This window comes from Electrophorus electricus, chromosome 22, assembly GCF_041902795.1.
Source record: "Electrophorus electricus isolate QZ-2024a chromosome 22, ASM4190279v1, whole genome shotgun sequence".
Lineage (NCBI taxonomy): Eukaryota > Metazoa > Chordata > Actinopteri > Gymnotiformes > Gymnotidae > Electrophorus > Electrophorus electricus.
In genome coordinates, this window is record NC_137518.1 from 7,797,501 (window position 1) to 7,811,821 (window position 14,321).

General features: G+C 36.8%; 2 protein-coding genes across 4 annotated transcripts in view; one reads left to right on the forward strand and one right to left on the reverse strand.

The window, feature by feature from the left end:
- Nucleotides 1-2,412, forward strand: part of slc11a2 (solute carrier family 11 member 2) — a 26,813-nt gene extending 24,401 nt beyond the window's left edge. The window contains exon 17 of the mRNA XM_027001963.3: nucleotides 441-2,412. Coding sequence (XP_026857764.1) covers nucleotides 441-518 — 78 coding nt within the window. The 3' untranslated portion in view covers nucleotides 519-2,412. The remainder of the gene's footprint in view (nucleotides 1-440) is intronic.
- A 3,965-nt stretch (nucleotides 2,413-6,377) lies between these two features.
- Nucleotides 6,378-12,347, reverse strand: LOC113572427 (HIG1 domain family member 1A, mitochondrial-like). 3 transcript variants are annotated; one of them, XM_027001965.3, is made up of 5 exons: nucleotides 12,202-12,347; nucleotides 8,546-8,644; nucleotides 7,900-8,034; nucleotides 6,737-6,755; nucleotides 6,378-6,526 (listed from the first exon to the last, which is right to left on the reverse strand). In XM_027001965.3, exons 1-5 carry the CDS (start codon nucleotides 12,218-12,220, stop codon nucleotides 6,505-6,507), a joined length of 294 nt encoding a protein of 97 aa, XP_026857766.2. In that variant the 5' UTR covers nucleotides 12,221-12,347; the 3' UTR covers nucleotides 6,378-6,504. The 3 variants fall into 3 exon arrangements, with proteins under 3 accessions (XP_026857766.2, XP_081561913.1, XP_026857765.2); XM_081705787.1 differs by lacking the exon at nucleotides 6,737-6,755 and adding an exon at nucleotides 11,960-12,048 and having other exon boundaries at nucleotides 12,202-12,344; XM_027001964.3 differs by lacking the exon at nucleotides 6,737-6,755.
- Between the last annotated feature and the right edge of the window lie 1,974 nt (nucleotides 12,348-14,321).

Below are 14,321 nucleotides of genomic sequence, written 5' to 3' on the forward strand. Positions count from 1 at the left end.
AATTTTTGATATAAACTACCATTTTTAGCAACTAACCACTACCTTGTACCCATGCTCACTTTTTAGGTACAGCCATCTTATAGGTAAACTGACAAATGGTAAAACCAATGCAATGTACAGTTTGTCAGCCAACCTGGGTCTGAGTCATTTATCAACAGTCAGTTTCTCACCATGGGACTACTGATTTATTTAGGTATAGGAATATTTTCAACACAGCAGTTACACTGACATGGTAGTAGCATAGTGGTGAGTGCTTCTACGTGTGCATCAGGCACAGCAATGTTGTTGAAGTTTACACAATTGGTAATTGGTTGTTGGAGGCAATTGGTCACCAATAAAGGTCCTGGAAATCCTGGAATCCTGGAAAATCCCTAACCTCTGTAGCATTACATTTTTAAACAGAAATCAAGATTTGTAACCTTCAACTCTCTTTCTCTTAGATTCAGTTGGGAAAGGCCCGCCACATCGATATTTATCTCCTGAATAACATGGACGATGACTCTATAGTGACGAGATAAAAGAATGTAAGATGCATTTGATTTTGTTGGTATTTTAAATATATTTGTCTCAGTGTATGAGGAAATTGGAACTTCCTAACCAGAGACCACTACTGGACCTCTGAGTCACTGTTATAGCTATGCAAAAGTGACCTTAAAGCTTTTATGTTTCATTTATAATAATAATAATAATAATAATAATAATAATAGAACATATATTTGGATATTTTTATTTATAAATACACTATCCTACATTTTGAAAATTGGACAACCATCACAACACTGGAAAGATTATATTTAACATGTAAAATATGATTTTCATTAAAAAGAAACCATTTTAAAATTATAAAATAAAAAATTGCTATTATTTTAGTGTGATGTTTTCATGTTTGAGAGTTAGTCACTTCCAAAAGAGGAGTTGGTTCCACACCTATTTTAATGGCACTTATTGAACCTTATTTAATGGCACTAGTAAAAAAAAAATTTAAGGAAGTAGCCACTATTTCACATGTAAAAAGGTCAAATAATTTAAGGTCATTTGTGTAGCATTGTAAACTTTTTTTTTTTTTCAGTCTCATAAAGTATTTTTTTTAATCTAAACATCAGTGTAATGTCCGTGTTGTGCTTAGAGTTAAAGATGTTTAAAGAAGTAGGGTCCATGTGTATCTAGAACAAATGGATCATTTTTATTCTGAAGGTATGACGAACAATTTTTTTTTTTGAAATAAAGTTTATGATAGGGTGTTGATTTACTAAACACCACATTCCTAATAAGCATCAATATGATAATGCTAAAGATGCTGCCAATAACACTTGAAATTAATTATTTATGAACTATTTGCTGGCACACCACAGAAATGTATGTTGTCATATTTAGTAACTTGATTAGGTATTTGCACAATTTTTATGCTATACAAAACCTTGTGTTTACCTTCAAATTGGTTGAAATCCTGTATTATGGTATTCCACTCTGGTCTTTTATTACAAAACATAGTCAAATTAATTAACCTCAAGATTGCTTGTTCACTCACGATTTCAGGCTAATAGAAGGACTCGTAATATTGCAGTTCATCAGAAAAAAAACAACAAAAATAACATTCTTAAGGGAAAAATTTAATTTCCTTATTATGAGAAATTGGTGAAGAGCATTCTAGAACTAATTAAGAGTATTACATTTTGCTACAAAACTTGTTCCAATTTTGACTCCAAAATGACCAAATTGTGAATAGAAGTTTGCCTGATATTGCATGTTTTTACAAAGCATCCTATTAGAAGAATGAAAAGATGAGTGCAGCCTGCTGACCATTAGATCAGAAAAATAACCTTTTTTAGGAAACCCTTTAACAATATAGAATAGTTTTACAAAGTAGTAAATTAAGTCTATGAAAGGGATAAACTGTTTAATTGATCAGTTACTGGTTAAAACACATTTTTTGCCATGCTTGGAGAACAGGTGTGATTGCTCATAGTCATGCAGTATTTCATGACTTTCGTTAATACACTGTAGAGGATAAGCATACTTCGTGTACCTTAAATATCAAATGTAGCATGTCACTTGACAGTAAATGCACAATTAAATATAACTGTGCCATGAACAGCTTGGAAAATTTCAAAGTCAAGTGATCTTTTGTTTTTTTTGTTTTGTTTAGTTTTTTTCCCCTGGCAATTTTTGGTGATTGTTAGCCTGTTTTTTTTTTTGTTGTTGTTGTTGTTTTGTTTTTGTTTTTCTAAAGTTATTGTTACTATTATGTTATAAAATTGATCATGCTTTGTGTGATTTTTTTCTGTTTTTTTTGTTTTGTTTTGTTTTTTCAAAGAACAGCTTGAGTATATCGGGTGAATTGTAAGCCATGTTTTTGTAGTTGTCATTGATCTTTTGAAAACCAGAGAAATAAAACTAACTGACCAAGTAAAAGTATATTTACACTTTTTTTTATTCCAATGTTCAGCTAATACGTGCATAGATTGCTTCTATTTTACTTCAGACATACATTACTTAAAATACCATTACATAAATAGAAAATATTTTTGATAACTTGAAAATGAATGACAACCTGAGGTTGATTAACAGACATTCATTTAGAAAAAAATGAAAGTTTAAAAAACAAAGATTACTGACAGAATTATTTTAAGGTAAGGGTTTTCAGAACCGATGTTCAGTACTATGATCTCAAAAATAATATGGCCCTCTATAATCAATTACTAACTGATTAAGCCAAAAACAACAGTACATAGTAGTGTATCAATACAATATTTTCACAATAATAATAAGAAGAAGTAATTTATATAGCGCCTTTCATAGATACAAGGTGGCTTTACAATGACAGAGATGGAGGAGAGAAAAAATTGACAACACCATAATTAACAAATACAGATAAGAAAATAAGTTATTAAAAGTGTTGGGAAAAGAGGTATGTTTTAAGTTGAGATTTGAAGGAGGAAAGTGAGGAGCAGAAACGCAGAGATTGAGGTAAAGTGTTCCAGAGTTTTGGGGCCATGACACTAAAGGATCTGCCTCCATCCCCAAGTTTAGACACCAGTCTAAACTTGGGGATGGAGAGGAGACCTGCATTAGAGGACCAAAGTGTACGGGTAGGGCAGTAAGGGTGTAAGAGTTGAGCTAGATAGGGAGGTGCTAGACCATGCAGAGAACATTGAATGTATGGAGGAGGATTTTGAACTGAATGTGTTCAGGGATGGGGAGCAAGTGTAAATTATGTAGACTAGGGGTAACGTGGACTGATTTCCTTATATGAAGCAGGCTTCTTGTGGCTGAGTTTTGGACATATTGAAGTGAGCAGATGGTTTTGTTAGGGATGCCAGTGAAGAGAGAGTTACAATAATCAAGACAGGAGGTGATGAAGGCATGAACCAGAGACTCAGCATCGTGTGTGGAGAGCATGGGCCCAAGCCCAGCAATATTACGGAGATGAAAGAGGCTTTTTTTTTTTTTTTTACCAGTGACATGACGTGGGGTTCAAAAGAGTATGCCAAGGTTCCTAATTGTGGATGAGGAGCTGATCAAGACACCATCCATATTTAATTTAAAATTGGAGAATTTTGATATTTTGGTCTTCGGGCCAATAAGTACAAATTCCATTTTATCAGAGTCTAGTTTAAAGATGTTTATGCTCATCCACTACTTAAGATCTTGGACACATGACAGTAAAACAAGAGGTGGTACGGTAGTGTAAGCCTTGGTATTAATATAAATCTGAAGACCATGCCTGCGGATAATCTGACCAAGGGGTAGCATATTGTCACGCAACCATCCCCAGTCCATGACCACAACTCCCGTCTTCCCCGGCACAACCTCATCAGGTCCTCATCACCAGTTTACTAGTGTCACCTGTATTGCACCTGTATTGCTTTTCTATCACGAGTACTGAGCATGTCCAAAATATATCTGGCTATTACCCTTGCCTGTTTCAGTTTATGTTTTATACTTTTTTTGCTACAAATAAAATCCGGTTATCCGCATGCATCTGGCCTGGTCTCAGATCTCACACATATAGATAATGAACAGGAGAGGGTCTAGTACAGATCCCTGGGGAACACCATGAGTGACAGTATCACTGTGCGATTTGTGTTTACCTAAAACAACATAATGTTTACTATTTGAAATATAGGACGAGAACCATTCAGGAACCATGTTAGTAATACCAATGGTTGAGAGACGGGCAATGAGTATGTTATGGTTAACTGTGTCAAATGTGACATGTAAATCTAGAAGGAGGAGAATACTCAGGTCACCAGAATCAACAGAGTAGAAGATCATTTAGAATACGTAAGAGGAATGTCACAGTGCTGTGCATGGGACGGAAACCAGATCAGAAAGGTTCAAATAGAGCCTGTGTATTTAAGAAAGACTGCAGTTGAGAAGCTACAACTTTTTCTAATACCTTGGCTAGAAAGGGGAGATTGGAAATGGGCCAGTAATTATCAAGAAGTACTGCATTAAGTCCTGGTTTTTTAAGAATGGGAGTTATATCTGAGGTTTTGAGAGCTGAAGGAACACAACCTGAGGTAAGGGATGCATTAATGAGATGACTGATGGGAGCAGAAATAGCAGAACAACACTTCTTACGAAGAGTAGTGGGGGCAGGATCAAGTTGGCAGGTAGAAGAATTGGATTTTGTTATAATATCAGAAATTAGGGAAGGTTGGGTGAGAGAGAAGGCAGAAAATTGTTCAGCAGCAGGGGTGAGAAGGGTGTCCCCATAATTGTATGTAGGGAGAGCAGAGGGGAAAAATAATTCATTTTGTTTATTTTTTCATTAAAGAATCTAAGAAAACCTTCACATTGTTCAACAGAACCAAATGGAGAGGAAGATGGAGGCTGAAGGATCTTAGTAATAGTGGAAAATAGTTTTTTGGGGCTTATGTCCGGGACCACGGATAACAGAGGAAATAAATTGTGAGCGGGTAGTATTTAGAGCTGACCTATAATTATGCATATGGTCAGAATAGGCTACTTTACAGTCAGACCAGTTCTCTTATAGAGGCACTCAAGGTGCCAACCTTTGGTTTTCAGGGTACGTAACTCAGGGGTAAAAGTACGACCAGAGGGAACCTACCTGGACTTGAGAGGTGCTACCTGTTCAAGTAGCTCAGAGATGGAAATGTTATATGTAGAGAGAATATCATCAGGAAAGGACAGTTTTGAAACAGACATCAGGGGAGAGGAGTGGAGATTAGAAGAGAAAGTGAGAGGGTCAACAGCTTTGATATTACAGAAAGAGATGAGTGATTTAATGCATGGCCGAGTGACTGAGATGCTAGCAGTGGCTTCAATAAGTTTATTATCAGAGATACCAACTAGCAATCCAGTAATGGAAGTAATATCTAAACCAGAGGAGCAGATTAAATCTAATGTGTGACCATGAGAGTGGGTAGGAAAATAAACATTTTGAGTCAGAGAAAAATAGTCAAGCACAGACAGGAACTCAACTGAAAATGAACAATCAGTGTCTACATGGTTATTAAAATCCCCTAGCACAACCATCGCTGAACACATAGCACTGGCCAGAGTGAGAAGTTCACTGAATTCTGACAGAAAGTCTGAAAATGTTCTGGGTGGTCTGTAGATTAACAAAACAGTACTGGTAAGGAAATGCTGCAGAAAGTTTTCTGTACCCTTCTCCCAATCTGTGTCTCGATACAATCCTGTTTTCAGAGGTCTACAGACAATTCCTTGGATTCCATGTTTTGGTTTGTGCTCTGAAATGTACTGTCAACTATGGGACCTTATACAGACAGGTGTGTGTCTTTCCAAATCATGTCCAATCAACTGGATTTACCACAGGTGGACTCCAATCAAGTTGTCGAAACAACTGAAGGATGATCAGTGGAAACAGGGTGCACCTGAGCTCAATTTTGAGTGTCATGGCAAAGGCTGTGAACTTATGTACATGTGATTTTTGTTTTTTTTTAATTTTTATTAAATTTGCTAAAATTCCAAACAAATTTTTTTCACTTTGTCATTATGGGGTATTGTGTGTAGAACTTTGAAGGAAAAATCAATTTAATCCATTTTGGAATAAAGCTGTAACAACAAAATGTAGAAAAAGTGAAGTGCTGTGAATACTTTCCGGATGCTCTGTATTGCTCAATGCATATCCCTGGCTTTGAGTTGTACCTAAATCAACTTTAGAATAGTCCCAGCTCACCTGACTCCTGAATCCAAATATACTAGATGGTTTTGTTTCTTTGTTATTCTATCTATACTTCCTTTTATGTTGGGAATGTTAGATGCACTATTCATATCTGCATTATACTGTAACCTAAAGGTACATTACATTTACTTCTTTTTATTTTTAGTGCACTAAAGGAGTTTAATTAACAGAGTTTATACCTAATAAAAACACACACGCACATTCATTGTGTTTTAACAGTCACAGTAATGTTTATTAAAAGTGGAAAATGTCAATGTCAGTATGTAAAATTCTTGTTCCTCAGAATCATTATTCCACTCATTATTCCTGGTTTGCTGGGGTCCAAGTACTGTTTATACATAGAATATATTACACCTGAAAGACATTAGGAAATAGTTTCATTTACACCAAAAGTGAAAGATCAAACAAATAATTAATGACATGCAAGATAACACAAATATCAAATGGATGCATCCACAAGGCAACAGCAATTTTTCAGACACATCCACATGCTCTGTCCACAAAAGATCTGGTAAACTGTTATATAAACATAAAGGTGGCCTATTAATTAACACCATCTCATACCTCATCAGCCTTAAGACTGCTGCATGGCAGAAGACAATAATGGTGCTTATTTTTAAGGTGCAAGTCCAGCAGGAGCAAATTATTACAAGTACCAGCAAGACTCCTCAACTTGACTTTAAATAGGACAGTTCCATTTAAATCAGCAAGCCAGCTGTTTGCTGAACTCAACTATTAGAGCATTGCAATCATATATGTGAATGGGCATTTTTAGGCTTTGTTAAGGCACCATACAAAATATATTTTAGAAGGTAAAGTTCAGGTATCCTCTCTGGCCTCTTCTGTGAAGCTGCTACACACACATATACTGAGAAACAGCCTGACCAGTGTGTAGAGCATGTACGTAACTGGAAAATTGTGACGTCTGTAAAGCCTATTAAGAATTTGTATGTGACGAATAAACCAAACTTGAAACTTGAATGGTTAAAGCAATACCTAAACAGAAACAGTGAACGGCTATTGTAGAATGCAAATGTCAACATGAAAGGAAAGCCGAATCCTGGACATTTTAGGCATTTTATTAATCCAGTCTAGACACATAGGTCCAAAAAAGAGGACATATATAAGAAAAATAAGACATATGGTCACCCTACTAAGGCACTACCCTTACTGTATAATGTGAGTACAGCAGTGCTTGGTGGTTTTACATGGAAATACTGTAGATAAAACTGATCCATTTTTAAATATAAATCAACAGATCTGAAATAAAACAAATTTTTTTTAAGTGAAAGAAAAAGAAAGCATTAAGAACCCAGATAATTGGTACAATTGCCAGATCCACAGAGGGCTTTTAGATTATTAATTATAGAAATTTAGATTATTCAATAAATTAAAAAAAGATAACTGCTGCAGTTCTTCATTGGGTTCATGGTAGTACAGTAACCTGGGGCATTCCATTTTTTAAATTTTAAGGATCAGTAAAGTAGTACCATACCCAAGGCCCCCTGAGATGGTGAGGCAATACTAGAATTTAACAAACACAATGAAGGAACATGCAAAATTCCCCACATGGTATTGTTCCAGATATAACAGTAACTGTGCCATTTTGGCTTTTTTATTTTAAGAATTGTTATGGTGTTTGGTGATGCACATATTAAATGGTTAAATATCACTTCAAGAATAAATAAAGGAGATGAGATTATTTGGACTATAAATATTGTTCTTACCAAGTGTCATAGCTCCAACCACAAAACCCTGTGCTTTTACACGCATGTGAATAAGATGTATCGACATTTTGGTGTCACCTCGCGATTTCATTTTATACAATCCATAGGCGACTACTGCAAGGAATCCAGCCATGCCTGAGACAAATAGCACAACATGATCCAAAAGGCACTGGATTTAGATTAGGGGTGAATACTGGCTGCAAAGCATCAGACACAACTACACTCATCAAAGTATGACAGAGTATGTAAAAGTGTAAATATTATTTCATGCTGTAATGCTAATATAGGGCTAATCCGATGAAATAGTCTGTCCATGTAATAGCTTTCAAACATAAACATTGCCTCAAAGGACATCTGTACTGATGGCAATCTATAAAAATGAATGTCATTTGTTTTTCCATTGCTGCTCTGGCCATTTTTGTGCTGCTCTGTTACCCAACAGCACAAGAACATATTTTTCATGGTTATTCCGTGGATCTTGCCCATTTCGCACCAATTTTTCTGCCACAATACTCACGCATCTCCCAGTGGTGTAACTGTGATGTCAAATCCAAATAGGTGTATTATCCTGAAATGTAATACTCGAATTTCCACAACTACATGACAAACATTATAGCTAACTAGCTTGTTAATGTTAGCCACCTACCTATAGGTACAAATGGTGACTCTTTCGCTTTTCTTACTAACTTTGAAGAATGCTCTTCATCAGCTGACCAGTTTTTGTTGGAAGACATTGTGTACAGAACTGTGGAGAAAGAAGTCATTCTTATTTAACAATGTCATGAAACACTAAATAGGTAGCTATTTATATAGCACAAAATAAAATAAAGACTAGTCATTAGTTAATATCATATTCAGCTGGCAAACTGCTCTTGGAGAGGAGGTTCGGTCCATCGTTGGCAAGTAGCTACATCATTCAGATATAGCATGTATTGGCAACTGCCACTTTGTGGAAGGCTCCTGCCATTAATATTTGTTAATGATTGCTGCTTGTTTGTGGAACCTGCCCTTCAGAAACAGTACCTGCATCATAAGCACTATATGGCCATTCTATTCACGACACTACACAATGGTTTTCAGTAGTTCTGTGTACTCAGGTATACTTTTGTTAAGATCAATGTGCTTTAAGATAAGAAAATGCTGTTTTTACAAGGCAGCTGTGCGGTCCACTTGTGGGAATATGCTTCTATGATGCAGCTACACTACACACATGCTAAAAGGTAGTCTGACCAATGGTTGCATGCAAGGAATGTACCACTTTATCAATCAATTGTGGCATGCCAGAAGGTGGGACCTATAAAGAATGGTCAAAGCGATGCAAAAACCTGTGTTGCCAATTTGACAACTTTGTCACTAGATTTAGAGACATTTCAGACTGCTTTAGCAAGCTATTTTCTTCAAAAAAGCACTTGGTGACAAATCTAGTGACTTTTTGTATTAACCTAGCTACTTTCCATAGAAGTAAGTCACTACTGGCATGCGAGCGAGAGCCACACCCCTCTGTTTCTTCTTTGTTCGGTGAGTGGCAGAGAGGCGGATCAGCTCATTCATCCTGCACAGAAACTGAAACATGTGAATGAGCTGTGCATGTGCAAACAGCGTTCACTGTCGCTTCTAACTTTCTCTCTCAAGATCAATTTACACGTAATTATTGCCACAATCACAGCACAGCCTTTTATTATGTACAGGTGCATTTAAAAAATGTGGAATATTGTGAAAAGGTTTTGGTTCATAATTTAATTCCAAAAGGTAAACTGTCATATTTTTTATTCATTACATGTAGTGTTTTACTTTTGATCATACAGCTCATGAAAATCAGAAATCCGGTATCTCAAACTATTATTTATTAATATTTCATTTCAAGTTTCAGTAAATTACTATTCAAACAGTATAAAAAATGTGCATCTCTCGGTCTAGCTCAGAACATGCAACCACAATCATGGGAAAGACTGCTGACTTGACAGCTTGCTGAAGACAATTATCGGCACTCTCCATAGAAGGTCATTGCTGAAAAGGCTGGCTGTTCGCAGAGCACTGTATCAAAGCAGATTAATGAAAAAATGACTGGAACGGGGAAATGTAGTAGAAAAAATGCATGAGCAGCAACAGGGATGACAGCAGCCTTGAGAGGATTGTCAAGAAAAATCAATTCAAGAATGCGGGAGAGCTTCACAGAGTGGACAGAGGCTGGTGACAGTGCATCAAGAGCCTCCACGCAGACTTCTCCATGAAAATAGCCACTACTTCTACACTTCTAATATCAAGTGTAGGTATCATGCCAATCCAGCAGGAGGCAGCACCATCGGCAACGCATAGAGCAGACTTGCATCAAACGGAAGAAAGGCTAAAAGCACACACAATTCAGGTGTTTTAAATACCTTAATCAGCAGAACTTATCTCATTCTGTTTTTTGCTTGCAAAAAGGTTAGACTTAAAAGAGGGGCTCTGTCATCTCTATTGCAGGTTCTTTCTTCACTTAGCGCTACGTGGACAGTTAAAAGCAAATTGTATTTCTTAATTAAAATAATACAAGTAACGGTGGAATCTAAACTAACGTCTGATCACTGTTACCGTGGCAAGAGATTCACCACATTACTTTTAAGCAAGCGTGCGAAGGCATTCACGCGGCTTGAAACAAAGGCGATCAATTCCCTCTTGTTAAACTGCAGACGAAACTGGAAATTTGGCGCTAGAAAGACGATTTCCAGCACACCTGGATGACGTCATGTTTTAACAACAAAGGACCAGCGGTGGAAATTCCCTCCATTATTCTAGAAGAATTCAGTGAGGACGACCATCTAGGATAATCACCCTAAATCAACACGTGAGACTTTAATATCTGGGTAAAGTTTATTAAAAGGGCATAGTTTATCTGCACTGCCCCATCTCATTAACTGACATGGGTGAATAGTTGAAACGCTGTTTTAAATGTATCTGTTTATTCCAGTCATCTTTATTTAGATATTCTTAACTTTCAGTGTGTACCACTGCTCTTTGCATGCAAAATGTTTTTTCTTTATTAAAAGTTGTGTATTCTTCATTTGCCTAGGCTCAGACACACACTGACCTTATTGTTGGTTAGTAAAACTAGCGCGATTATCCTTTGTTCTACAATTACGTTAGAACAAGCCAGCTGAGCTCATTAACATACAGCCACGTTGCTTTGCTGTTTAAACTCTGCAACATTAATTTCTCCATGGGAGAACCAAGAAAGCAAGTCCCACCTCCCTTCTCAGGCACGGATGCTTTGCGTGCATGTAGGTCTGCACACGCTCGTGATACACTTTTCTCCAGTTTTAGTCTTTAGATTGTTTAACTGTAAATATACTAATTGATAGTATTTGATTTAGAATAGGTGTATTAATAAATGTACAACCTATTCAAAGCAAGTTGTCTGTCTTGATATTCCGCTTGTGGTTGTTGCCAATATCAAAGAAATCACTGTTGTATACATCCTTTTAGTGATCAAATGATTAGTTACTTTTAGTTAAACACTAGTGATTCTGATTTATTTTTTATCCGGCTTAATGGGACTGATTGATGCATTTTGAGAGAGCGCGAGAGAGGATTAGTAGCTGAAACCCCCAATATAAGCCACTTCTGAAGCAGAGAGCGTCAGAAGCGTCTTACCTGGGCTAAGGATAAAAAGAACTGGACTGCTGCGCAGTGGTCCATTTGTGTTCTCTTTGTAAATTTTGCATTGGGAAATCAAGGTCGTGGAGTCCAGCGAAACAGTGAAGATGCACAGAATCCAAGGTGGCGTGCTCGAAATGGCATACTACATACGTCATATTGACAGCAGTACATGTGTAGTATGCGACCAAAATGAATTTTTCCAGTACGTGAAAGATACCGAGGTGGCGTACTACTGAAGTCAAATATTCCAATACTATATTGTATCCCGTCATGAACAGGCGGAAAATCTTTCACATGTGGACGGAACTTCATACGTTCGTGTGATCCCGTGGTATAGTTTGCGTTTGTCGTATACTGGATACCGCACACTACTTGGGGGACCAGTATGTAGTAGGCCAATTCGAACATAGCCGTTTTTAGGTACCTGTCGTCAGAGGCTGGTGCCACAATCGCGAACTGGCACTTGTCGCTACGTGTAAACTGATAGATTCTTGAAGGCGTAGCAGCCACTTCCTGTTATCGCATGCCAAAGAAGGACCGAACCATTACTTTTCGTCATCTAGCTAACTTACGTAGGTTAACTATAGACTCAAATCCATGTGATGACCTTCTAAAGTAGCTAGTAGAAAATCGAGCGTTAGCTAACCTAGCTAGCTTGTTACTTGCCTTCGTAAGTAGACAGCATACGTTGCCACGTTTGTCCTGTAGCTTTAGCTAATGTAAAAAGATCCTGGTGCAGTTGTAGGTAGCCACAAGTGAGAATGAGACAATATATCACGAGGTTACATAAGCCACCAGTATAAGCATTTATTATAAGACTGCAGTACGTCATAGCTGTCTTGGCCACTATCCAATCGGCTACAATTAAAGACATTTACAATACAGTAACATTTATTCTGCTTCTTTAGTTGTGGCTACCACCAAGAGTGCTGGAGCGAAAGTGATAATTCATTGTAAGGGTACAAAACAAAATTGTGTTGCTATGTTTGCAGTGAGGGACAATATAGCTTACTCGAGAAAGGCCCTTAGAATAAACGTTTTTGAATAATACCGGAAGAGATTACATAAATCAGGCAGATAATTAGCTTCTCTTGTAAAATAATGCAATTTATCCATGCAATACGCTGGGGGGCCTAGACTGATAGGTGTCAGTGTCGATCTCAAATCGAAGGAATTCAAAGATTGATTACCAAATAGTTTCTAATGACCCTTTAGGGCGGCTTTTAACAAATCATTTAAACTGAAAATATCTCTAAATTTTAAGATGGCTATTATAAGGCACACAATCTAGGGGGATTTACTATATTGAACCTATTACTTTTTCACTTAATACTCGTATTGGGAAGGTTACTTTTAAAATGCATTTCACTACAGATTACAACACATCACACTGTACTAATAGGTCTTCAAGTCATCATCTGCCTTGATTAGATCATTTTAGCTGTAAAACATAAAGCACATGTGATTTCTGAAGCACCACAAACAGTATGCCAATACTTAAGCTATAAGGAAATTAAGGAAATTCATCACACTTCATCTGCAATCGTTATTTCAGCAACCCCTGCTGATTGGCGATCTAATAAACGAGAGCAAAAAAAAAAGTAATCTTTCACTATTTGATAAACACCTAGAAGGTTTACTATGAAGCATACCACATTGTAACTAAAAACACTAAATTATCCATGTCTCCAGCAAGGGTGCAGGATAGTCATCTCCAGGACTTCTGAACAGATAGTGGGATATGTGGAAGAATCCGAGGCCTACTTTATACCCAAATACAGATTTTCAGTTAATAGGAGAAACTGGATCCAGTTAGTAAAAGCCACCAGGCTCCTATCCCATGTTCTACCTGGAGTGTTACCAACAACCTTAACACATCAAGTCTGAACAGTGAAATGTTTTCTAATATTTGGCCTCACAAACACTGATTATGATACCCATATATTCTTCGTTTCACTAAAGGCACATTTTTGAGAACCAGCACAACCTGTTGCTCTCTGCTACTTCAGTTATTCAAAGCTATAGAGCAGCCTTGGAACAATATTTGGCAGAAAAGTGCATGTAACACCCAAATAAGCGGGAAAACTAACATTTGTTTCCTCAAATTTCTCCAGATAGTAGACTTTTTTTTATTATTATTATTATTATATCATAAAGAGGAAAACCAGTTCAACCTTAAGAGACTGGGCTGGAAACAGTTAGTTCTCATGATGATCTCTTGATTCATCATTTGTCAAAATCATTCACTATTTAGATGTTTTGGACAAAAACTGAGATATAACTCAAGTTTGAAAGTATGTTTTAGCACTTAATCAAAACTCTTGTTGACAGTTGGTGGCCAACCTATGTTTTGGTGAAAACACAGCTTATGACTGGAGCTTTGCAATGGAGCGTTCTACCTGTATGTTAATTTGAACAGACTAATGACAGTGGCCTGGAAGTGCAAATAAAATTAACAAAGGAGTTAATGACAAATAAGAAAGTATTTAAAAAAAACAAAACAGAAAGTAACAGAAAACACAACAATAAATGTGAAAACTCAATTGCTTATAAGCGATTTTTTTTCTGCTGTGACTTGCATATAGCAGAATGTCAGACATGCCCCTTAAGTCTTTCCCTAAAATAGGGTTGCCTTATAGCCCGCAATCGTCTTTATGCTTAAATTAGGACAACTGTCCAGAACCCGATGGAAAATGGTAGTCAATCGGAGTATATAATAGTAAAACATTAACCAAAATCAGTTCGATTTAAATACTTAAAAGTCTTACTCTCTCATTATAAATTTG

Coding starts and splice junctions, on each gene's coding strand:
- LOC113572427 (XM_027001964.3), bottom strand. Junction 8,035..8,545: donor GTCACCATTTGTACCTATAG/GTAGGTGGCTAA, acceptor TATTTGTCTCAG/GCATGGCTGGATTCCTTGCA. Junction 6,527..7,899: donor GGTTGGAGCTATGACACTTG/GTAAGAACAATA, acceptor AATGTCTTTCAG/GTGTAATATATTCTATGTAT.